We start from the raw sequence: 25,104 nt of genomic DNA, 5'->3' as shown, positions 1-25,104 counted from the left end.
AAGCCAGCTGCTCCCTCCTTTACAGGTGCCGACTGACCGCTCCCAACCGCTAGGGGAGCATCCAAAGGAACATCTTCCTTCCTCAGCAACCACGAACCGCCTCTCGGGGAAGATGTCTATACTGCTCCCGCAAATCACAAGCCGTCGGCTGATCAAACGCCGCTCGAAGAGACAAGACTCTGTTCTGTCCGCCCTATATTGGTCAAACCTGGCATCCTTCCCCATAACGATCCCGGCCATAGCACCCTCAAAACCTTCATCAACCTCCTCAACACCACCGCTACTGAAAAGGAGCAACGTCTGAAGGCCTCTCCTTTCAGGGCAGTGGGTAACACCTTCGACTTCAGCAACCCCGCCAAATGCCAGCTCCTAAATTTCTAACAGTTTACTGGCCAGGCCGACCTCGCCCGCCTATACAACGCTGTTTTCCGCAGCAACAAACAGCCCAACTTCATCAAGGCCGCCAACCTCCAGATCTACATTTGGTTTCCCTTGCATGGGCCCCACCCTTCCAAGTTCCAAGAAGCCCAACTTTCACCATTCAATTGACATCCGGAAGTTGTCCCTCTACGGCTGGTGTGGATGCTTTCCCCGCAACAACCCAAAGGTAAGTATTGATTAGCCTCTTTCTACACGTCATCGCTGATACCCGCTCGGTATTCATACTATAGACGAGCTGCACCTTGATCCTGACGACGGACCGCATGTTCGAGGACTGTCCGCGCTAGTCAAAGTACTCTGTCACGCCCGTCAAGCCCATGCCTAACAGCCATGCGGCGGCATCCCGTGGGCCCCCTCCCACCCGGATCGGCGTTATGAAGAATCACTTCCCCCACGGGATGCTGTACCCACCTCAACCAAAAGATAGGAACCTAAACGTCATCCCTCACTATATCTACGGTGGAGCCCACTTAAAGCATAACTGCGGACTGGCAACACCGCTCCCAGGCATCCTCTCAAATGACCAGCCTGTGTGGCCCAAGTCTCTCATTGTCCTCAGGGGGTTTTACCTGAGCTCCTCAGCATCGCAGCAGTAGTCCCAGCCAGTAGCCACACCACGGACCCATCGACTCTCGTCCATTAGATCCAGGCTACATGAACGCAGAGCACGCAAGGTGAACGCACAACCTCACAGTCATGAAGTTGACGAGGTAAGGCGACAGGGGAGAACACACGAAAAGTGTATATGGCATGAAGGACGAGGAAGCCCGCGGGCCATGGACACGGCAGCAATTGGCAGCCGGGGACACGGCGTCTTATTGGGGCCAGGAAACCCACCCGATCGATAGTCTCTTACGTGGGAGGGAACCACGCACATATGTATTGCAGTGCGATAGACCAAGAAACAAGAGCGACATTACTGGCCTATCTGTTATTCGGTGTATGTTCCGTCCATCGTTCGACTTGCGTTTGACCATGCTTTACTAGAGATATGTTCGATCTGTCATTAGGAACAACAGCCAGGTAGCCGGTATGCAATAGGTTACAGAAGACTTATCAGGCTCTAAGCTGTCGAGTTTGTACGGCGGCGTCGGATCGCGAAGTGCTAGCCCTAAAAAGCGCAGCCGGCAGCGGGAAGACGATCTTCTCAGCTTGGCAGACTCTGATGAGTGGTATGAGGAGACTTTTGAATTTGAAGAAGGCAGAGGACGGAAGCATATCTGTCGCAATTGTTCGCTTACACTGCTCAACAGCGGAGACAGGGCTTGCACGCCTGCCCTGTCTAATGTCTCTACTCTAACATCAGCTAATAAAAGTCCACCTCTGCACTCACTATCAATCCATCTTGAAACCAGCGGGAAGACCTAAATCTGGGAGCGCACAGCTTTTGCTGACTCTTAACACTCTAAATTTCACCCGGCTGGGTCGATGTAGTATATCACGAAGATGCGTAAGTTAAAATTCTCTGGTCATTTCCCAGTAAATGTCATTCTACATATGAACCATATTACTACTCCTGGTGGTAGATAGGGTCTGTTTAAATAACCATTTCAACTCCTTAGGGAGCTATCGCTCAGTCGCACAGTTTGGAAAGTAGACTATGACCGACATGCCTTACATCCATTGTCGAGGCAGCGGTGGAATATCGTAAGCTCTAAATGAAGCGTGGAGTTAACATGCTTCAGAAAACTGCGGCAATCTTCACAAATAGGTCGGCACACCAGAATCTTTCCCTTATTAATGGTGACTGGAGGCTCAACTTCCCTGAGGCTTGAAAGCTTCTCCCTGTGACGCCTTTCAATCTCCTGCTGCTCGTATTCCTCGTCCGACGGCTCATGCAGTCTTAGTCTTGCTATGTCTACGTCTTTCTCCACTTCTTTGGACAGGAAGAGATGCTTGTTGACGAAAAATGCGACCAGCTGTTTCTCTGCATGGCAAGCATGATACCGTCCGGACTCCCCCTGATCTCTTTGATGTGGCGTAAGTGGGTATCCAATGAAGTCGCAGAGCTGACGGACCTCCATCGTCCACTCCCTGCCTCCGACTTGGACATCGGAGTCCTCTTCGTGGGCCCAACCGCTCATGGCGGCCGCTGTAGGAAGTTGACTGCCCCGATATAATACCGCCACGGTCTTCCACTTGTTTGGGATATCAAAGTTGGAGATTAACGTAAGTAAGTTTTCGTCCTCTGGTGACCGAGTAAATGCAAAACTGGACAGGATTGGTAGCCGCTCTTCGAGGCTTTCGCTCAGCAGACGAACAATCTTTTCCCGATCCAAGTCTCTCTGGTATGCGTCTTCTTTATAGAACCCTCCAGTCCGGCAGTACCGTTCCTTACTGTTGTTCCGTAGCGGTCTAGCGAAGTCCACGGCCCGCAAGCGTTGACCGTGACAAGTGCAATCGATTTGTTTATTGGCACCGTATTCCAAGAGAAGTTCGACGTTCCTCAACCGTCCCCAGAGAGCAGCTTCCATCAGCGGGACTCGTCCGTCCATGTTGACCGCGTCTGGGTTCGCTCCCTTCTGCAAAAGAAGCCGAACCATCTCATATGACGCCTCACATGCAGCGAAATGAAGCGCCGTATTGCCAGTTACTTGGACAATCTCGTCATCCAGCGATTTGGTGCCATCAGTACTGCCGTCGCTATAAGAGTCGGAACCGTCAAGCTGAGGGACAGAGTGTGCCTCGACGCCATGGAGAAGTATATCCGCGTCCTTGGATGATTCTAAATAATTGCGTACTTCTCCCACCCTTCCCTGAACTAAGGCGCTCACCACGTCGATAATCCTTTCGATAGTGTAGCCACCAGGAAGTCCTGAATCGGCCTCGCTGATATGGACCTTCTCGGTTGCTTCAGTCCACTTCTTTCTGTCTCTAAAATCATCAACCGTGGGTCCTACATGGTCGTCCTCCCTGGCTCTGTAATATTCAGTTGGATCGGCCGTCCCAGACACGAATATGGCTCTCTGTTTGTCGATTTCGTAGCCAGCATGACCTGAGACCTCATCGAAGGGAAAGATAATTCTGTAGTCGCAGCTGTCGTTTTCTCGGCCTGGGATCACACAGTGCGACCGTCGTTGTAGTGGGGTCTCATATAGGCGATTGAAATGGTGGAGATGGATCTCCTCACAGTTGGGGCAGCGGACAAAGACGTCCGACTTGTTCCACCACTCCACTTTTGCCCGACGCAGTGGAGATGCCGAGTTGAGCTGGTGTGTCATTGTTCCGCCGAAGCCCGTCCCAGGCCTGATGTATTTGTTCCCTGACTCGGATGGAATGGCCTTCTTTTGCTTGTCACCCAGGGTATGACCGGGGCACGATTCGGTCGGTTCGGCGATGATATTTACGCTCGGATGGTCGCCGGAACGGGAGACTGAGTGCTAGTGTTGAATTAGTAGAAGATCTGGAGAGCCGTTGGCCTACCCACCAGGCGGAGACCAGAGGAGAAGAGCCCACTCGGCCTTGCGTCGTGAGCATGTCGCTAGTGGATAACGATATTCAATAGGAACTTAAAAATGCCTTCACACCCACGCGTGCATTTCCACGTGATGCAGCTGCAGGCAACTAGCACGTGCTGGCTGACGTGTGTGTCACGAGCGGGTCAACTGTGGCACAAAGCAAAAGCTTCGGTAATGGCATCATTATCCCCTGTTCTGCACCATATAGTTACACGCCTACAGGGACCAACTGCAGCGGGCGTAACAGTGCGCCGCAGCGAGATACTTCTCGCTTATATCCATAAGCCTGTCTATTCCATAAAGTGCACTTTATATGCATAACCTCGGGAGCTTCTAGTGCACGGACCATGCCCCGCGCCGAACAAAACAAGACGCGTCGACGCTTAGATGCATAGTTCGTTGCCACATCTTTGCTTCAACAGCTCCGGATGCTATCACAGTCGAGAACGCAACAATACCGCTATTGGGAGATAATTCAAGGTCAAATAACAGGATACGGAATATTGATAACTTTGATGTCCGAGTTTATGATGCAGGGAGAAGAGATGGTCTGGAAGTGGACAAACCCGGAAGAGACGAGGGCTCGGGAGCTAGCGGCGACGGATCACGAGGTTGAAGAGGGCGATCCTGTGATCATTGATGAGAACACGAGCGGAGGAAACAATGGGAGCATGACGGTGCGGGATGAAATAATGGCCGATGTACAGCAGACGCAGACAGTGGGTATATGGAAGATCAACATTGAATTACAAGCTCATGTCCCACCCGACCGGGAAGTGAGGTTTAGCATCCAGACGACTAGTGTGTGACGTTGCAATTCGTGAGAGAAAGCTGGAATAAAGGTATTACAGGGTTTGTATAAGAAATCCGAGAAGGGGTTCGTATGCGTACAGTTTGGAAAGAATAGAGCCACCTGAATACCAATATTATGGTCTCGTATCACTCTTGTCTGTGAATAATGCTGTCGTTATGCACTCGACCATCAAGGCCCAGAAAGCGATCCAACATATGCGAGTCATAAGCATAACCCATTCGCAATGGTCTAACCATACTGAAACAGGCCAGACTGTCATTTCCACATGGTTCTAGCTCTGTAGATTTATCAAGGTAGCATTAGGCCCACAAACCTGTGGTGATCCTTCCTCTCTTTAGTACGAATAAGACACTCTTTTCTGCTCACCCATACATGCATATTCCGCTGGCCATGCTGACTATCCGTCAAAAAACCACACCAGAGCTGGACCTGCCAGGTGGGGGCACAGTGAGAAACAGTTGCCTCGCCGACACTACCGAACGAATACCACTGGACCACCAGGTCTTGATGTAAAATACAAAAACAAAAAATGACTCGTTAATAGATATTCACTATTCCCAACATGTTGGGATTGCAGTCCGTGCAGCTGGCGCTGTAACTCCGCCTCGTCAATTAGTGAGGGACTCAACCGCTGACAGAAAGCACAGCAACAGACATTAACATTTCCCCACTATTCTTCGCATGTCTTTGAGATAATGACGGATCCTCGGAAAGTCCAGGATGACGATCTTCGATATGACCTGAGGTTCTACCTCCAAAGGTGTCAGGGCTGCAACAACATGAATACGTCCCAGGTTGCACTTAGATCATTACACCTCACCTCTGGTGGCGACATCAAGTCAAGATGGATACGAGATCGCGAAGGCCTGACAATGTGGAATCTTTGACACCATTATTACTAGCGACGCGGACGACAGTCCCCTCAGGTAATCCCTCCTCGAGTGACGCTGCCGAGACTGTATCGCCGTCCTTGTTTGTCGCGCATACGAGGGCAAAGTTGTCAAGGAACTTGCGTTTGAGGATGTGTTCTCGCTGCCAGACGACGTTACCGGAGTCGGAATCAAGGCCGTGTTCAGTGGGCTCGCCGCGAACGGGGTCGAGAAGGTGAAGGAGCACCGCAACCTGCATGAAGCGGCTCTGAACGTTTCCCGTGATCTCGAGGGTCATATCGGTAGGATGTAGCCTGATATTACTGTCAAAATGGCGAGGACTGTAGTTCTCACGGAGCACATGTCATTGTCGACAGACGAGAAGCCAACGCCATTTCGCATTGTCTGTGATTGGGAGACGGTCTTTACGTAGGACAAGTGGCTCAATACCGGTAACTCCTACCCCTCACTTTGGCATGCGCTTCAGGCCAAAACGCTAGGTACAGTACATGAACTGGACAGTACTCTGCGGCAATCATCCAATGATACAGGGTTGCTCTTCTCCTCAACCTGAACGTTGGGTATTACTGCCGTCGTCTTTGCGATTACGACGAAGCCATGAGCCTAGCCTCATCGGGTCTTGAAGCAACTCGTGACAGGGCGCCGCTTCAGAATGGTCAGCTGGGTCCTGCTTGACTGTAGGTTAGGCACCTACTGCGTACGGCCCCGTCTTGTAAGCTCCGCCGGTCACAGCAGCTCTACCCCGCTCGCCTTGCAACTCCTCGGCAAGCGATCAAGCAGCTCGTCAGAAATCGGTGCAACCATGACCGCGTTAGTATTAGGCCGTCTTCGTAGTCTTCTCGTATTACTCGAGATGGAGCGTTTTCTGCAGCGACGAAAGAAGTGCACTGCATCGGCGCGACAAGACTGTCGCTGTCTGATCCTGGGCTTGAGTGTGATGATGGTAGTCGACGAACATGGGCATGACCACCTGCTAAGAGTGCCTGCGTATCGTCGAGCGCACACTTGATCGGAATTCTGTAACGTATCCTGGCGGCTTATTGTCACTCTTTCACATTGAATGGGGAGGAGGCGTTTAGAGATTGGATGTTGGCACGGATACCATTTGTTCGATCTTCTGGCGTTAATTAAGTAAAGACTGCGTCCAGGAGAGGACACCTGTCTTAAGGGTTCCCTGAGTTGTCGTAATCCTTTTGGTCGTCGAGAGCGCCGTGAAACATCTTGGCACGGCTCTTAGTCAGGATGTCCAGGTCCGTCACAGAGGACTTGCCGTCAGATAGCTTGATGCGGACCTCATGTTCAGTCGAAAGCATCATATCGTCCTTGGCCAGCCGCATAGGGCCATTAAATATAGACATGACTCTTCTCTTCATTCCAACCTGGGTTGCATCGTAACCCCAGGACGAAGGATAGTTTTTGCATTTAATGCGCTTGGGCTTGTCTTTTGGTGGTTGCAGGCTTTGGGCGGGATCCATCTTCCTGTTCCAGATCGTGGGCGGGTGACGAGAAGCGAAGGCATCAGTTTTATTGTCGAATTCATAACCTATTTCTTCGTCTTCCAAGTCAGTGCTGATCTGTGACGGAGGAAGGCAGGTTGTTCCTCCTGAGAGTCTCAAGCACATTTTCGTCGTTTCGCACTTCGGCTAGTCGCTGGGCATTGATGATGTCGAAAGGGTTCTCTTCTAGAAGGGATTGTAATACGCAGTCGTCTAGGTGGTCGTAAAGGCGCTGAGGATCTGAAAAGGAAATGCCACACTTTCCGAAGGCCCCAGGGGCATGGCAGCCGGTCTTCGTCTCCACCCCACCATGATCGTCGAACATTTGTCCATCGCTAGCGTGCTGCACGTCGTGATCAGCGACTAGATGTTTCTTGAGCGCATCGGAGCGGCTGAAAGCCGTCTCCATGGCGGTCCCCGAGCCTGGGACAGAAAGTACAGATCAAGGTGCCTTTATAGTGGGCCACGGCATGGCGATCCTTGTCGTACTTGCGCGCGAACCCTTTCGTGTGATACTGGCAACATTTGACAGGGCACTTCTCGGGACGTTTATCCTTATGGGTGATCATATGAGTCTTGATGTCCTTAAAGGCCTTGCCACAGTTGTTACAGATGCTTCGCTTCTTCGTCTTGGAGCCGTCATCGTCGTGATCTCCACTTCTAGGTGGGAAGTGTTCCTGGTCCATCGTTGCACTGGAAGAGCAGGACCGTTTGCGTTTGAGACCGGCCGAATTCATTAGAAGAGAGGGTTGTCAAGAGCAAAGACCAATAATTTTGACAGGCTCATTCTCCTGTACGCGGCACACCCACATATGTATAGGGTATCGGCCTCAATTATCGCTATTCCGTGATCGAATCCTAAGGCTCGTGGTGGTCGGGTAGCGGAGATTTCATAACATCCCGTCTCGTTCGTTTAACACTCAGACGCGACGCCGAGCCCTAGATTCACTACGTCTCTCTTGATGAACACATGTGACATTTGTTGTGTGAATCGAGGATCATTGCCACTATTGGTGTCGTGGCTCCCTTCCAAATGCCCATCCAGATAAGATCATCAGACCATACGTTCGGGGCAGCCTTACAATATCAAACTGTCGTTTGTAGTTTATCTGTGGCTTCAGATCATGCATTGAAATAGTGTCGACTGCTTGTCCATGTTCCTTCTTCTATTGACAAATTCAGCATTGGCTGCATCATTAGGTCTTAGAAGCGGGTTATAGCTCTCTAGTTGATCTGCTAGAGCGACAAACGTATAGGAGAAGCGCGTGGTGGTGAGAGGCGAGATGGTGGACCTCAGCCGGCTTGTTATACCTGATGTGATTGCCGGCAAGGCTCTACACGCCGCATTCACATCCCTTCTATTGGGTGAGGAGCTGCTTAATGATCCTGGGACTAAATCTGTACACTAAGCTTGAGGCACTGCTACTGATAAAGAAGTGGTACATTTCAAAGCTATATTAACCCGCCCCTCGGGCCCGCAGAAATCTCCAAGAGCGATCCGAAAAGGCTTTGGCTGTTATCGCTGCCTTTCTAAGCTGATGAACCTTCGGATCCTGCGCCAAGACTTTGGCGAAGCTCGCACCATATCTCCGTCAGTCATCCTTATCATCAATGAACTATATCAGACTCGTCTTCGACCGTCAACGAAGCCCCTAATCGGTACGCTGCCTTTTTCTAGAACTAAAACTGGAGGTCACTTGACCCACCATGGGTTCGATCAGAGAGAAACCAGAGCCTTGAGTGGATTCCGGCTGACTAGCATCAAGCCTCTGAGAACTCATCGCTAGCCCGGCAAATCTGCGATGAGTTGCCTGAGTAGAGAAGCTTGCTTGGCTGGCGAGCGAGGGGGTAGGCTCATTTCGTGGGACAGGCAGTCCATGCATATAATCGCTGATGTCGCGCCACAATCGCTTACCATGATCCTGCTTGTATGTGAGACATTTAGCCTCGACTGCTTTTGCTGCCTCTCGCAGATAACCCAAAAGCTCTCCGATCGCATAGCCGACCATGATTTTCTCGAAAGCACCCACGACTTTGTCCCTTGTGAAGTCAGGCCCACTAGCCTCAAAGTAATCATCAAACACGAACTGCAACGGGTAGCCCTCGACTATAGAGTCCATGGGAGGAACTTCACCAAGCTGTCCGTTCAGTGTGATCGCCTGGTGGTCTTGGGTGCAGCAAGCCCGATGAACACGGATCTTGATTCCTTTGCTCGTCGATACACACGAGAAGAACCTGACCTTTTCGAAGAAAATTTGCACATGCTCATCCCCGGCTTCTCTGAAGAACTCATACATGTTGTGTAGAGACTGGCTGGCATTATTCAGATTCTGAGACAAGGCAACCTCATCATCAGGAGTCTTGAACGAGTTCTTCCCCTCAATGGTCATAAAGTGAAGGACACGAACTTCCTTCCCGGTGGCTTGTCCTTCGTAGCATAATAAGCTCCTCATTGCATCGGGGAGATCATGCCACCTTCGTCTCTGAAAGATTGCGAACTGGCGAAATGCCAGGGCTAAATCCGCTTTTGGTTGTGTGAGGCATTTTGGCTGTGGATCGAACAAAACCCTTGATGGCATTGGAGGGCACTTCCAGATTCTTTCAACAGAAAAATCGAGAATGGGTATGGTGGCATCCTCTCTGTCGTAAAGTAACCGATGCCGATCGATCATTGACATCATGATGGTGCGCTGGAAGACAGGCTCCAGGGGATCATTTCGTGTTTTCTGCAAGTCAAGCTCCCAAGCGCGAACATGGCGTCTTTTCTCTAGCTGTGTCTCCTTTGGTGTCTTAGAAGTGAGCGACTGGATGTGGTCCAGGTATGGATCGTGATAGGGCTCCAATGCCACGTTGCGCTCCCCGAGTCCCACCCGAAAGCTCTCCTGGTCTGTTGGGTTGATTCGACCACCAGTTTTACCCATGCTGGGATCTAACAACACTTGCTCAAGAAGGTCAAGTGTCGATTCGTCGAGAGGCGGTAAATATCCTATGCTTTTGTACAAGGAAACCAATGGGTCCTCATCAGCAGAGTCGGAGGATGCTCTATCTGATTCCTCAGATTCAGCGAAATGAGGGGACAGATAGCGAATGCTTTCGTAGAAGGCGCCCAACGGATCACTTTCCGGAAGTTCAGGCGTTTCAGGATCCGCCTTGTTGTTGTCACCCTGATGATGGGATACGTCTCGGTCTTCGGTCTTTGCCGACCGTAACGCACGTCGGCGGCGCCGAAGGATGCCCTCTGGGTCGTCGCTGGAAGAAAGCACAGAGCTGTTCGCTGTAGCTCTGGTATGAGGTCGGTTGACTGTGGACCTTCTTCGTGGGTTCTCGATTAGCGGTGTTAGCGGACTGATTTTGAAGATCAGGACTTACTCTTTTCTTGAACGAGACATCCCGGGCTGGGTTGTTGGGGAGAAAAGGAGACAGTCTGCGGTTGCGCGGGGTAGCTGTTGCTATTTGAGCAGGCCGGGAAGGCCTGAAGTGTAGAGCATTGTTGGATGGTAGGGTAGCATTGCATATGGCGCATTGGCTTGCATTACTGTATGGAATTCGCAAACAGAATCTCGACTCGGTACAGCTGAATCGACACTGGCGGCTACATAAGCATGCAGGGTTCAAAGATATCACTCGCGTCAAGCTAATTAGTACGGACCTCGCGGGACGACCCGCCTTCGTAGACCTTCGCCTCGTCTTTGAATACAGAAGATCTATCAGGCATTTGGTAACAGGTAGTGTCCTGAAGTGACGATGGTATCAAGAGCGGGGTAGCATAGTTTCTTGAGGCTGCCTTCACTATGCGCGATACGCGCACTTCCCGTCCTCTGGTCAGCCACGAGTGATGAGAGACATGCCTGTATTCGGGATTGCAAGATGAAGCTGCGTCGTCACCGTCTCTGACCAGATCGAGTCGACATTGAGTTAAATCCGCTGTGGTGCTGCCACCCGTGAAATATGTCGACGCAGCACGAGCTCGAACTCAGAAGTCCAGAGCTGAATGCCCACTTGGATGGCTTTTTCAAGGCGGTGCGGATACTCGGCGAGAATGCGTCGTACCGCCACATCGGCGGCGTTTTGGAACGAAATGCCGAGCTTACCGAGGAAATCAAGAGGCTTAAGAACACAGAGGATGTCAATATTGCGCAGATCGCCCGGCTGGGCCAGCAGCTTGATGAAGCACAGCAACAGGCTAGGGAGAGAGAAGACGAGCTGGCAATAATGAGAAAGAACATACAGACAGTCAATGACTTGGTCAGAGCTGCTGAAGGGACAGTGCAGAAGAAAGAAGAGAGTCTCAGAAAGGCAGAAGACAATTCGAAGACGCTCATGGAAACTCTGAAGAAGCACGAGGCCGACAGCATAGCCCACGAAGCAGAGGCGCGACAGATGGAGGAGCAACTTCGCGATTCCAGGAAGAATGAGAGTGTCCTGAGGGGCGAGAGGGAGCTTGCCGCAGAACAGTTGAGAGAGAAAACGGAGATGCTAGATGAGATCAACAATTGGCGGCTCCAGATGAAGAAGATAGACGAGACAGAGAGAGACGAAACGTAAGTGCGCAGCCCCTCTTCTCTACGAAGCTGATACCAGCCGCAAACAGTGCCACGAAGCTACAAGGTCTGTTCACAGAGGCGTACAGCATGGTGAAGAAATACTTCGGCGATGACGTGCCAGACCAGATAGGCAAGGACGCTAAGGCTTGGGAAGCCCTCCGTGGGCATGTCGCGGTGTCCCATCCATACAAGATCCCCCTGCCATCATCAAACTCGCCGCAGGCCAAGCAAATGCGCGTCGCCGCCGTCCTGGCAGTCCTAGGTCATCACCTGGCGGAGCAGATCCTCCAGCCGCTCTTCATCCTGGAGGATGGAGGCGAGCTGAATGAGTTTCTCAGCGAACTCGCCAGCGATGACCCTCCGAGAGAGGCCTTTCTCCGCTCGACACTGCTGGCTGCTCTCACCAGCGCGGATCAGCGGGAGAACAGACAGGAGCGAGTGAAAGACGTCTTTCAGGCGGTCATCTCAGCCGCGCAGCCGCTGTTAGCAGACGGAAAGCGGGATGGCTTCCGACGTGCACTTAGAGATCTCTGTGCGCGGTATTGCGAGACCTGGTCCGAGATACAGCATCTGGAGGACAAGATCGAGTGGAGTCTAGACGTCGATGAGCCCGACAACTTCGAGCTACTGCAGCTCCCGAATCCGGCAGGTGAGACGGCCAGCGAGGCCACCAGCAACAACCAGGCGTCGGGGACGCCCAAGACTGGTTCGAACCGTCCACCGAATAGCTCTGTCTCCCAGCTGTCCCGGCCCTCAAGCAACACAGCCAGCCAGCTGAGGGGAAACGAGGCCATCGTGGCACCCGTGTGGCCCTGCTTCATCCTCGTAAGGAGAGGAGGTGGAGAGCTGGTAGCAAAAGGCTTCGCGCTGGGAGAGGCACAGATAAAGGTGGCCAAGAGTGAAGCATCAAGCCTGAGACGATCCCTCACGGGCAACCACCGTGAAGCGAGACACAGGGGGGCTAGAACTCTGTCTAAGGAGGTGGACAGCAAGGCAGCGAATTCTTTTTTCATCCACAAATGGATCCGCCGAGCTGGCGGGCAGCTGATCTCGGGCAGGCGCGGCAGATAAGCACAACGATCGAAAAGGTCACTCGTCGCGTGTGGAGAGCTGAAGCTGGGTGGACCGATGTACCGTCTGTCGAGGATAATGTACCGGTGGCATGTTTGACATACTGCGCTGCTGACAGACAACTCGGACGGTATCGCACCGACGACGCGACTTCGTTGGTCTTGAGGGGCTGTATGGGAATGGCAGAGACCTGTGCGCACCCGTCAAAAGGGTAAGCAGCTGTAGTTATGAATGAGTGGTAGCTTCCATGCCTTCTCGTGTCTCCTCCGTTTCGTGACATGTCTCTGCGTGCTTGTGTTGTAACGGTCGGCGTCGCTCAGCGTGCGGTCTTCAAGCGGTAGAGTTAGGACAAGAGGCTCATCTACGCCCATGCAGTTGGGAAGCGATTGGTGCCGGACTCTTCGATAGGACCAGTCGCGATTGCGCCACGAGTCGGAGAGGCCTAAGGTAACCTGAAACACTTTTTAGGATCTATGTGGCCGAGACCTCATATTATCGCACTCGTGAATCAGAGGTTTCGGAGGCCCTGGAATGGTAGGGCGTTCCTATTGGTGGGTTCCCGCCGCCCCTAGGCAGCAACTCAGCCGTGCCTCTTGGCGAAAAAGTTTCGCGACTACTTCATCGACATGGCCAATGCCAAAGCACGCGACCGACGTGCAGAGTCTCCAATTGCTCAGGGAGACGATCTTGTCAGCATAATAGAGGAACAAGATGGAGGATCGAGCCCACTCGACTTCTATGATTGTCGGCTATTCGCCGAGCCAGAAGACGACAATCAGGAGGCCCAAGAGACGAAAGTTGGTCTAGGTATTCTCCATACATACGACGAGGACGACGTGGCAGACCTCTAATGTACCTAGGAGGGAAGAACACGAAGCGTCATCGTAGCCGGTCGATGCCCACTCCTACACTTCGGTCTCCTCGAAATTTAGCCAAGGGGCCGAGCATCCCGTTGATAACGGAACGAGGAGGCCTCCTTGACCAGAGAGTGATTATTGCAGCCCACTTCTGGTACAGTAACTGAGACGATCCAAAGAGGTGCCGAGTGTGTCTCTGCAGCGGCCGCTGACGCGCATGCTCCAAGCCTGTCATCATATCCGCTCTTCTCGCCTGTTTTCGCAGCTTCGCTCAATCAACATCTGCCTCTGGTGATTTGATCAGACCCCAGACCAACGATGCAACGCCTTGTTAGCTGGTAACCGTACTTATCTTTGCTATTCGTGGCATTTCCTGACCGACTCAATCTTATGATTTGCCTGGTTCAAGACGGATATGGAATGCCACAGCGCCTGTGATACGATGACATGCCTCAACCCCTCACGGACATCTGCACACAGCTGAGCAGGATCTCTCGAGGCTTCGGCGTTTTGGCACAGAACTCCAGAGTAAGCTGTCCTTTGCTCTTTTTAATCGCTCTTAGCTGACAGCCTCGGATACTTGCAGGCCAGCTTCTCGGCGCATCCAAGTCCAATTATCCGAGAGCTCTCCGAGAACAACGTCTATTTTTCCCTTGATGAATACTTGGGTGATACACCATCGCCTGATGAGGCCCTCCGAGTTCTTCGTCGCGCTGGCGAGTGCTTCGACCTCAAGTCCTTCGAAATATCCTGGAACTTTGAGGTACACGCACCTCTACTGTCCTTGGGCCTTCGACCTGACCCTGATGTGATCTCACATGGGTGCGACTTTGTTGCTTGGTAAGTACGGCCTCTTACTCTTCCTGGTGTATGACACCTGACTCGATCATAGCCACTCCGCTAGGATAATCAGAGAATATCTCCATGGCTATGTCCCAGAGAAGCTGGTCGACTTCTGCCTCTTTCTGAACCCGAGTGTGATAGGAGATAGCGCTGCCGCCCGTCGAATTGACCAGATCCGAACCCATCTGCCCGAGCAGATGATCAATCACACGGTTTATGAGTCCTTAGGTGGAAGGCCGATAGCCCTCAGCATCGAGACTAAGAAAGCCGAGGCAGGTCTTATCAATGCCAATCTTCAGATTGGCGTGTGGCATACCGCGCAGTGGAACTTTCTCAGATCGGTGGCAGGTGATACACTTGACAATAGGAGGCTGGCATTTCTTCCTGCCATCATCGTCGAGGGTAATGACTGGAGCTTTGCTGCTACTACGCGCAAGGGCACTATCACGGTACGTACTGCAGGCCTTTACTGTTGTGGCTTCGTTGGACTAGGTTGGCGTGCATCGGCGTGTTCTTCGGTAAGAAATCTTTCTATTTCAATGTACCTGACTATCTTTCCATACAGACACTCTGGTCGAAACAGCCTATAGGCTCTACCACTGATCCCCTTGGGATCTATAAGATTGTGGCAGCTTTACGATATCTTCAGAGGTGGGCAAGACGGGAATACTGGCCATGGTTCAGAGAGGTAGTATTAGGTTTCCCTGCTTAGATCAATGGCGAGGAGATTGTTGGTCTACATGACGAATTAGATCCCGGCCACTATAGCTAGACGCGTGGTACTCCAACCACTTGATTAATCACGTATACTGTCCACAAACCGGGAGCATGCATGATCGTATAGTAGATGGCATCGGTTGGCGACTTGGCATTGTATATACGGACTATCGTAGGAACTGTCCGTCGGCTCACCCTGCCAACTCCATCTTCCTCTCCTCCAAAAGCCTCAGGCGGTCCCGAATAGCGAACCTCCACTTCGCAGCCACCTTGTACACCAGAAGAAGGGCAAAGTAGAAAAAAATATAACACAGAAGATCAGAATGACCGCAATGCTAAACCAGAGCGCCGACGACGACAGCACCCTGTCGTGCTCGACCGCGACGGCAACCTGCAGTCCGCTCAAGACAAGTGACGCACCGCCGATCACGAACAGGACAGGCCCGTAGAAGCAGGCAAAGAAGGCGCCGTACTAGTACTCGACTCGCTAAAAGTGCGACCGCCCAAGTAGGAAAGACGCGTAGAAGTTGAGATACGTCAGCCAGATCTCGCCATACACGTAGCGCACAGAGACGTCGCAGTCAGCGATACCAGCAAGGTCAGTAGTAAAGTCGCAGAACTACTCCCAAGACACATCAGCCAGAATAAGGCACAGGCTGGGATCCTGGGCGATGCGGAAGTCAGACTCATACCGCACGAAGTAGCAGTACGTCCGGAGATAGCCCAGAGCAGCCCTGCAGATACGTGACGTACGCCCGCCATCGCCGCAGAGATAGTCTTGCCAGAATCTATGCGAGCCCAAGTAACGTAGGAGCAGCTTGACGAAGATGCAGTCGTAGATCCACACCAAGTGCAGCTTCGGATCCTCCGTCACGACAACTATACGCCGCTTCACCAGCTGGCAGTAGAGAGGAGAGATACTTACTCACACTATCCTACTTAGACATCCACCAGAGCCTATACACGACTCGGTCCATATCCTCAGCATAGAGCTCTCCATCGAGACAGTCCCACACTTTTGTGCGATCCTCTAGCAGGACGCAAGGATGTGCTGGCAGGCGTCGCGTCGACGGGTCATCTAGCTCCGGCGCGAGCTGGTGTGCCCACGCGAAGGGCGGGGCTAAGGACGGGGATGAGCGTACAGACGCCATGTGCCTGGAACTAGAGTACACGGTACGGTATGATGCGGTGATATCGACTCATAGCCTAGCAACAGTGAGCTCGCCGGCGTGCAGCCTCGTGGCGCGTACTTGCAGCACTTACCGGTCACGTGCTCTAACGCACCCCGCCACGCTGCCGTCATGTTCTAGATCACGATATCCAGCCATGGAACTTGCTCAATCTGAGGCTCCGGCATCCGTTTTCGACGATAACCGGAGTCTGACGCTGCGTATCGAGGAGATCCCTCTCGACCATGTAGATGTCCTGGAAGACAACCTCGGCCGCATCGCCCAGCCCCATCCCGTCCTGCGCGAGATAATCGCGACGTCGACACGACGCTCTGTTGTTCGGAACCAGCGCGACTCCAGCGTCACAGTCACAATTACAGTCAATACGCGGGTTCCCGGAGAAGACCTCTGCAGACGACTACAGCAAGCTGGCAGAGCCTTTCCGTACCGCTTCAGTGCCCGATTTCTAGGCATACACCCCATTCCATTCAGGTGAACGGACCCGCTTTATTTTTGCACTTCCCAACTTCTCCACCCAAAACGCGTGTGATTTATGGGCTCGTGAAAACGCCCTTTTTTTGCTTCGACTTTTGAAGAACTTCCTCGCCTAGCTGCCCCCCACCCTCGCTGTCCGGCTTTGAAGCTATTCAGTGTACCAAAATCGAGTATCGCTAATCGAATGATAGTAGTTAGGCCTTATTAGGACTAATGCCTGGCCCACAGCTTAGCGATGGAAACCGCTCCATCATCACCAGCCTGCTCGAGGGTGGCTTTTCCAACAAAGATATCGCCACCAGCGTAAATATCACTCCGGACTATGCTCAAAAGCTTCGAAAGCGATGGATTATCACAGAGAGTATCTTCATTAAGCAGGACTGCACTGATCAAACAAAGCTTCTGCTATTTCATCTAGCTGTATGCTCTAAACCTATCCTTCTTATCAACCTTAGCTGTATCAGATGCTGATACTTCGAACAATAGGAATTGCTTGATCTTCTGGCTGAAAAGAGCAATATATATCTCGATGAGATGCAACTATAGCTATTCGAATGATTCAATCTCGAGATCTCGAAAGCTATACTGAGCTGCTGTCTTCATACTGAGAACTGAACTAAGAAGAAACAAGTGTAATGAGCACTGCAGCAATCCGAAGATTCCTAAGTACACGAAGGGGTTTATGCTAACAAGAGCGGTATCAAAGTATCAAGTCCTTGAATACGGAACCGTACAAGTCCTAATAAGCGATGCAAGTGTTCACTGCCTTTGGGGCTACTCAGTGTATGAAACTGAATACTTAGATTGACAACTGAAGAGCTATGTACGAGATCTATCTAATGGGAATGAATGTGTCCTTATATATCCAACTCTTCATCGTAGCTCACTTGGCTTACCGTGATCCGTGATCTGTGTTGTAGTGATCCAGTGAGCGGCTCACCTATATTATCGTAATCCAACCCTAATTCTTGCTTATGTAATTCCTAGTAGTTGTTCAATATTGGGTTGTAATATCTGGTTCCTTATTAGCAAAGCCTGTTTCATGATCTGCATGTTGAATGGATTATAATATCATCTCCCTTCTATCGATTGTTATTCCTAATGATCTTCCGTAAGTATTCTAGCAAGTTATTCGCATATATGATCATGCTTTTCTAATTGAGATGTTGAATAGAATCAAAAAGTCTCTTTCTCGAAAATCTGAATAATGCTTTTAGCTTTCTCTAACTATCGATCTTCAAGGTTTTGAAATCATGCCTTGTTCCTTCTGTATCTCGAAGGGATTGGAGTGTAAGATGATGGAAGGTACCAAAAGGTATTCCTGTTGCGTTCGCTGGGATTGTTCCTGCAATGGTTCCGGTATTCCGGTGAATGCTTGTAGGTTTGCTCTTTTCTAAATTATTTCTTATTTGCCTTCTGATCTCTCTGATAGTATCTCGTATTACTACCGAGCTTGGTTGTTTAGATCGGGAGGAGTTGGATGCAGAGGAAGTTCTTCTCGAGCTTCAGTCTAAGTTGGGTGAGATAACAGCTCGTTTGGTGCATTTGCAGAAACAGAAACGTTCCCTGCATGATTGTGGCGCAAAGATGGTTAGCTAGGGTTTGCGTTCTCTGGACGAGCTGGAGGAGGAGGAGCGTTGGGAGGAGGATGCTCAGCGTGCTGCTGAATCTGAAGCTGTGGTTGAGGCTCAGTCTTGGGGTGCTCTTGATGTGGTGGATTGGGATAACGTTTTAGGTGGGATTGCAGTATCTGATTTCTGTTCTGAGGCTTCTGGATCTTGGTTCAGGGCGGAGCGATCGTCTTAGATGCTAGCTTTTCTTTTCCAATATTCAGCTATCTTTTCCTGAGCATTTCCAATGTTTCCCCGTGGTTCCCATGAATTTTTACTTGCTGAGTAATCTTTCCATTTGATGAGGTATTCCCTTGTGTTGTCTATGCTTTTGTGCTTGAGAATCTTTTCTATCTCATATTCTGGTTCATTATTTTCTACTTCTGCTGTATTGTCTATTAGTGTTTCCTATGCTGCTAGTTCCAGCAGTGAGATGTGGAAAACCGGGTGTATTCTCATCCTATGAGGTAATGCTAACTCGTAGTTGACTGGGGAAATCTGTTGCAAGATTTTGAATAGTTCCAACTTCTTATAATCAAGTTTATTGCTGGATCTAGTTGTTTTAATGTTTTTTCGAAGTAGGTAGGCCTTATCTCCCTTCTGTAGGATTGATTTCTCAATCCTTTTGGAGTTTGCGTATTGCATTATTCGTTCTTGAATGAATTGTAATTCTGATCGGAGTTCTTCCTGAACTTTCTTAATCTTCTTAATCCTTTTGTTTGCAGCTTCTGCATCTGCTCCTGGTAGTGCTTTGTAGTAAGCTGTTGAGTTGTATTCATAGAGTACGAAGAATGGCGATTTCTTTATTGTGCTTGTATCTGCGCTGTTATAAGCGAACTGTATAAGGGGCAACAGGTCAACTCAGTTGTTTTATTCCTGGTTGATGTAGTATTGAAGGTATTGTTCGATAATCTGATTCATTCTTTCTGTTTGTTTATCTGTTTGTGAGTGAAATGCTGTAGACATTCTGTGATATGTTTTGAGCTGTTTCATGAGTAAAATCCAAAATTTCGAGTTGAACTTTCTATCTCTGTTGGAGATTACTTCTTCTAGCGTGCTATAGTTGGCAATGATCGTTCTAAGAAACGCATATGCGAGTTCTTCTGCTATACTGCTTTTCTTGTAGAGGAGAAAGTAAGCATACTTGCTCAGTTTGCAAATTACTACTAGAATGCTATTGTATTGCATCTTAGTTAAGAGTTCTCGTGAGAAAAATAGCTTGATAATAAAGTTTAGACTGATAGATTGCCAAATAGTTATAAGTACTAGTAAGGAATGCAGTAGTCTGTAAAGCTTGTATCTTTCTGCTTTATTCTTCTTGCAGCTATTGCATTATTGTAGAATGCTCTTAATCCTTTTCCTAAGATCTGATGGATTCTAGTATCTTTTGATGTATTCGTAAGTTGCTCTGATTCCCTGATGCTTGTATGCTGGTGTATTGTATATATTCTTGATATAGTTATCTTGTTCGTTCAGAGTTATTGATTCTGAATCCCTTTCCGAGGATTCGATCCTGAGAGCAGCGTTCAGTTCTCTATATGCGTTAACAAGATTTCCTGACTCGTCTTGGGCGAAGATATTCTGTATATCCGAGGAATCTGCATTTCGATAGTCTGGTTTTCTGCTGAGGGCGTTTGCTCGTTCGTTTTCTGAGCCTTTGCAGTATACAATCTTGAAATCGAATTGTGAAAGGAATTCTGCCCATCTGACTTATCGCTTATTCAAAACCTTGGTTGTTATGAATGTAATTAGATTCTTGTAATCCGAGTGAACTATAATCGAGTGTTGTGCGCTAATAAGATAGTATTGCTATTCCTCGAAGGCTTTCACTATTGCTATGAGTTCCTGATTAGGGATTCTGTAGTTAACTTCTGAGCTGTTCAACTTCTTCGAGAAGTTGCTTACAATCCTCAGATATTCTTGATCATCTCGCTAATCCAGTTGTTCTTCGAGTACATATCCCGATGCATCGATCTCAACTTCAAAGAGCTTATAAGGATCTGCTTTATATAGAACTAGCTCTAAGGTAATATGCTTAATAATCTTATCAAAGGCTTCTTGTGCCTTGGAGGTTCATTCGAAGGATTGATTCCTTTTGATAAGATTTGTAAGAGGATGCGCAATTCAGCTATAGTTCTTGATGAACTATCTGTAGAAGTTGATGTATCCGAGGAAAGATCTAATATCCCTAACGTTCTTGGGAATTAGCCAGTTTCTGATAGCTTTTATCTTGTTTTTCTGTAGCTTAATGCATTCTAGCTTGATTGTGAATCCGAGATAGTCGATTTTTTATATGTGAAAGTGACTCTTTGCAGGTTCCACAAGGAGTTTTGCATCTTGAAGCGTTTGCAACACTGTTTCCACATATTTCTTGTGTTCTTCAAGTATTCGAGAGTAGATAAGAATGTTATTGAGGTAGGCAATAACGAACTGATCCAGGTGCTCGCATAGAACATGATTGATTATTTTCTGGAACAAAGCTGAAGCATTCATTAGACTAAAGAGCATAACCAAATATTCATAGTATCCATAGCGTATCCTGAAGGCAGTTTTCCATTCTTCTTCTTTCTTTACTCTGATCAGGTTATAAGCTTCTTTCAGATTCAGGACTGTGAACTACTTTGCTCCTTGTAATCTATCTCGTAGTTCCTTGATGAGTAGCAACGGGTATCGGTTCTTGATCGTGATATTGTTGAGTTGCCTGTAGTTAATACATAGCCTGAGCTTGCTGTTCTTTTTGGGTATAAACAGGATGGGGTATCCTGCTGATAATTGCGATGGTTATATATATCCTTTCTTGAGGTTCTCGTCGAGGTACTCCCTAAGTGCCTCTAGCTGTGCCTTGTCTAGTCCGTAGATGGGGAAGAATTTGGGCTGTTTTCCTTCTTGTAGCGGGATCTCATGGTTGTATGGGCTGTATTCTGGCAATCCTGTATCCAATTCTTCCTGGAACAGTTTCTTGAACTTGTGATATTCTTGTGGTATGTTCGCGAGTGTTGGTTCTGATTCTTGTGCTGTTTCTGCTACCTGGAGGAACAGTAGGTACTGTTGAGCGTGCTTCTTTTCTGATGGCGTTTTCGAGGGCCTTGAGCGTTCGCTCCGGGCCGGACCGAGCGCTCGAGGGCCTGGTTTCGAGGTTTTTCCCGTGTGGGTTCATAATCCACATTCTGAAGCTTTTCCTTGTCGCTCCGGGGCGGACCGACCTGCTGAGGGTCTCGCTTCCGTTGTTTTGCTAACCTGTTGACGCCCTGGCACTATTTGGGTTCGCCTATCACTAGGTCCTTCTCCTTGAACTGCCAGCCCTGCTGGTTTGGAGGTATGTGTGAAGTTGTGTGAAGCCTCTTTTCCTGAGTGTTCTTCAATCACTGGCTTCGATCCTGCGCTGTTGATTGTGACTATCTCTCTGGGTACAGCTTGTTCCCATGAGATCTGGCTAGTAGTCCAATCGATTCGAGGATTGTGCTCCCTGAGCCATGGAAGCTCCATAATCAGCTCATGCTGTACTGTATCCATGATATCAAAGGAAGCTCTGGTTATGCATTCTTGGATCAAGATAGGTAGATGATTAGTCTCCTTATCGATTACTCCTTGGTTGTATGCAACAGGTTGTTCTTCCACGGTGCTGAGGGTATATGAGCATCTCTTCCATCTCCATTGTAGTTGTATCTGATTAACAATATGTGGGAATATGAAGTTTCCCTGAGCATCACTATCCAATAGTGCGCTGTACTTGTGTTCTTGAATGTATATGTTGAACTTGATGTGAGCGTAATCTGTTCTGAAAGCTTCATATAGGAACCGTTCTGGTCTGATCGTCTGCAGTCCTTTTACAAGCGATCCTGTTCTTTTGGGTTCATCAAGAGCTATCTGTCCTTCTGAGCCTGCTTCGCTGCTTCTCGAGCGAGCTTCTTAGCTTGCTTTTGCTCATATTATCATTATTTCTAGTCTTTCTTCTATTAATGCTAGTCGCAAACTTTGTTATTGATGTAAATCATACAGAGTATCGTCTTGTACTGCTACTATTTTATTTTCTTGTTCATACATTGCATGGAACAGTTATCTAGTAGTCCGATATATGCATTGTAGTACTATCTGTTAAGAATCTCTCTGAAGCGGAGTTCTTATTCTTTAATAGCCTGAAGGATTTGTTCTGGTTCTCTGATGGGGAACCATTCGTATTGCACTTTGTCTGAGAAATGCGTTCTGCAGCTATGATAGGTGCAGGAGATTCAAGCTAGTTCGTGATGTAGATTGTGAAGTGAGCTGATCCGAGAATCTTCATCTTGTTATGCCTTGATATCTTGCAAGGGAATGCAGGTAAAGAGCTTCTTTAACTCTATTCCATAGATGAGGTATTCAACCCATGTTGTTTCCTTATTCCATTCAACGCTGAAGGGAAATCTTCCTTTAGGCTTGTTGGGTTCATTGTTCACAGGAGACTCTGGTAAATCGTTGGATTGCTTGTTCTGGCTTGATTTTTCTGTTGCCTGAGAGGCATTTTCAGTATTATTTAGATATTCATACTAATAACCAAGAGAATACCATTCTTTGTTCATTTCTCTGGTTATAGTGTCTGGTGCCGGTGACGGGGAATGGCGAAGGGCACCGTCGTTAAGCCCTTCCTCCAGCATCTGGATGCTTCGTTCAGTGATATCGGAGCAGTCCGAGTTGTTGCTGCTCGTAGTCGTGCTGGGCGTATACCCTCGCCCTGCTGTCGCTATCTGCCTGTGGCGCCTAGGTTTCTGAGGGAACCATCCTGAACCTTCCTTACTCGAGAGGTGTGTTAAGCAATTGTTGTTATAGCAGAATATCCAGCTGAGACTTCCGTGATCGATAGAGTCCGATACTTGCTCCGAGGAAGTATTTTTGCTCAGTTGATTGGGTTCCTATCGTCGAGCAACATTCACCTGGCGTTCTTTCTGAACTGGTTGCTATTTGTTCTTCCGGGGTTGATAGCAGTTGCATGCAATGTATCCTTATTTGTTGCAGTTGTAGCAAGTAATATTGTTCCTCTTGCTATACTGCCTGTTAGCGGCGTCGAGTTCTATGGAACCGGCGTGTATAGTGCCGCTCTAGGCTGTACTGCCATATCAACCGCCATTCTTGTTTTGGAGTTTCTTGCCTGTGTTAGCTGGAAACCTCCAAGTCTGGCTTCCTCCCTTCTTGGACTTTTCCACCCATCGTTCATACAGACGGTTGTTGATGCGGATAGCTTGATTGGAGAATATCGCGAAGTTCTCTGGCTAATTCTGTTTGGAGATTTCGTTCTTAACATCATCCTTGAGTCCCTTATAATAGTATTCCATGAGATTCTTGTCTTCCCACGGAAGTCTTGCCAAGAGCTGCTTGAACCTGATCATATAAGCAGAAGCCGACTTGGTCTGTCTGAGATCCATAAGCTGCTAAGCTGTAGTGCATTCTTCGTTAGAATCGCCAAAGATTTCCTTAAAAGCTTTCTCGAAGCCTTCAAAAGAATCAAACATATCCTTAGTATCCTGAGTGCATATATTGGGATTGTTCTGATGCTCCAAGTAGTTGCATAGAGAAGGCTCGTACCAAATGAGAGCATCCTTTTCGAGGCGAGTTCCTGCAAGGATAACCTTTTCAGATTCCATGGTGAACTGGGTTGCATAGTACAAGAAATACGCCCTGCAGTAGGTGAGGAATCCATGCAGCGTTTTCTGGTTGCTGTCGTACATAGCGAGCTTGTCCATCTTGTACGCCTTTCCAGCACCATTGGTAGCTGTAGAGGTGAACTGCGCCTGTTGAGCTTGTTGAGCTAGCTGAGCCTGTTGGTTGGCGATAGTAGCGCTCTGGGCCTGCTGTTGTTCGCGCAGATCTTGGATACGCTGAGTAAGCTGATACACCTGGTTGACCAGTTCTTCCTGAGTGGGAGCGCGCGAGGACGAAGGGGTTCCTGGAGGAGCCATCGTATTCCGTATTGCTCAAGGGGTAACACTGAACCGTTCTTGAACAAGAGTTATCAAAATGTAATAAGCACTGCAGCAATCCGAAGATTCCTAAGTACACAAAGGGATTTATGCTAACAAGAGCGGTATCAAAGTGTCAAGTCCTTGAATACGGAACCGTACAAGTCCTAATAAGCGATGCAAGTATTCACTGCCTTTGGGGCTACTCAGTGTATGAAACTGAATACTTAGATTGACAACTGAAGAGCTATATACGAGATCTATCTAATGGGAATGAATGTGTCCTTATATATCCAGCTCTTCATCGTGGCTCACCTGGCTCACCGTGATCCGTGATCTGTGTCGTGGTGATCCAGTGAGCGGCTCACCTATGTTATCGTGATCCAACCCTAACCCTTGCTTATGTAATTCCTAGTGGTTGTCCGATGTTGGGTCGTGACACCTGGTTCCTTGTCGGCGGGGCCTGTTTCGTGACCTGCATGTTGAATGGGTCATAACATCTAGGCTGTTGATTAGCTAAGTTAATGCTATTCCTACTCTTCTCAATAAGAAACTTCTTTAGAAACTAATGCATCAGATTAACAGTGCATATTTCAATGCTATGTATATTATACTAGCTATATAGTACGCTGCTAAGCTTGCTAAGAGCAATATTCTTACAAGCTAGCTTCTCTTCCATACAATGAACAGCCTTAGCTTCTATCAGATCTCGAGCCTTGCGCTGTTGAAGTACTTTGAAGAACTTGTTTATAAAGCTATTTATATCAAG

At 48.9% G+C, this 25,104-nt stretch overlaps 9 protein-coding genes across 9 annotated transcripts; 4 read left to right on the top strand and 5 right to left on the bottom strand.

Annotated features, from left to right (window-relative positions):
• Positions 1–2,039: 2,039 nt before the first annotated feature.
• Positions 2,040–3,662, bottom strand: M406DRAFT_250626 (uncharacterized protein; the record flags this gene model as incomplete). The annotated part of the gene is made up of 1 exon (XM_040916711.1): positions 2,040–3,662. The coding sequence occupies one exon, from the start codon at positions 3,660–3,662 to the stop codon at positions 2,040–2,042; it is 1,623 nt and encodes a 540-aa protein (XP_040779466.1).
• A 1,885-nt stretch (positions 3,663–5,547) lies between these two features.
• Positions 5,548–5,977, bottom strand: M406DRAFT_326945 (uncharacterized protein; the record flags this gene model as incomplete). The annotated part of the gene is made up of 2 exons (XM_040920150.1): positions 5,548–5,905; positions 5,937–5,977. 2 exons carry the CDS (start codon positions 5,975–5,977, stop codon positions 5,548–5,550), a joined length of 399 nt encoding a protein of 132 aa, XP_040779465.1.
• Positions 5,978–6,766: 789 nt separating this feature from the next.
• M406DRAFT_71501 (uncharacterized protein) lies at positions 6,767–7,785 on the bottom strand (the record flags this gene model as incomplete). Its single annotated transcript, XM_040925467.1, has 3 exons — positions 6,767–7,177; positions 7,242–7,522; positions 7,623–7,785. The coding sequence occupies 3 exons, from the start codon at positions 7,783–7,785 to the stop codon at positions 6,767–6,769; spliced, it is 855 nt and encodes a 284-aa protein (XP_040779464.1).
• Positions 7,786–8,751: 966 nt separating this feature from the next.
• M406DRAFT_71500 (uncharacterized protein) lies at positions 8,752–10,814 on the bottom strand (the record flags this gene model as incomplete). Its single annotated transcript, XM_040925466.1, has 3 exons — positions 8,752–10,444; positions 10,636–10,691; positions 10,749–10,814. 3 exons carry the CDS (start codon positions 10,812–10,814, stop codon positions 8,752–8,754), a joined length of 1,815 nt encoding a protein of 604 aa, XP_040779463.1.
• A 497-nt stretch (positions 10,815–11,311) lies between these two features.
• Positions 11,312–13,565, top strand: M406DRAFT_71499 (uncharacterized protein; the record flags this gene model as incomplete). Its single annotated transcript, XM_040925465.1, has 4 exons — positions 11,312–11,640; positions 11,691–12,468; positions 12,833–12,925; positions 13,320–13,565. 4 exons carry the CDS (start codon positions 11,312–11,314, stop codon positions 13,563–13,565), a joined length of 1,446 nt encoding a protein of 481 aa, XP_040779462.1.
• A 670-nt stretch (positions 13,566–14,235) lies between these two features.
• Positions 14,236–15,126, top strand: M406DRAFT_250030 (uncharacterized protein; the record flags this gene model as incomplete). Its single annotated transcript, XM_040916666.1, has 3 exons — positions 14,236–14,411; positions 14,476–14,863; positions 14,980–15,126. Coding segments are annotated over 3 exons (711 nt in total), but the record flags the coding sequence as incomplete, so codon positions are not given.
• A 624-nt stretch (positions 15,127–15,750) lies between these two features.
• Positions 15,751–16,053, bottom strand: M406DRAFT_249165 (uncharacterized protein; the record flags this gene model as incomplete). The annotated part of the gene is made up of 1 exon (XM_040916592.1): positions 15,751–16,053. A coding segment is annotated over one exon (303 nt), but the record flags the coding sequence as incomplete, so codon positions are not given.
• Positions 16,054–17,008: 955 nt separating this feature from the next.
• On the top strand, positions 17,009–17,341 carry M406DRAFT_62658 (uncharacterized protein; the record flags this gene model as incomplete). Its single annotated transcript, XM_040924793.1, has 2 exons — positions 17,009–17,215; positions 17,282–17,341. 2 exons carry the CDS (start codon positions 17,009–17,011, stop codon positions 17,339–17,341), a joined length of 267 nt encoding a protein of 88 aa, XP_040779459.1.
• A 695-nt stretch (positions 17,342–18,036) lies between these two features.
• M406DRAFT_250567 (uncharacterized protein) lies at positions 18,037–18,192 on the top strand (the record flags this gene model as incomplete). The annotated part of the gene is made up of 1 exon (XM_040916703.1): positions 18,037–18,192. A coding segment is annotated over one exon (156 nt), but the record flags the coding sequence as incomplete, so codon positions are not given.
• Positions 18,193–25,104: the final 6,912 nt, after the last annotated feature.

Source organism: Cryphonectria parasitica (genome assembly GCF_011745365.1).
Source record: "Cryphonectria parasitica EP155 unplaced genomic scaffold M406scaffold_2, whole genome shotgun sequence".
Classification (NCBI taxonomy): domain Eukaryota; kingdom Fungi; phylum Ascomycota; class Sordariomycetes; order Diaporthales; family Cryphonectriaceae; genus Cryphonectria; species Cryphonectria parasitica.
Note: the sequence above shows the minus strand (reverse complement) of the source record. Positions and strands in the feature narration are given on the sequence as shown.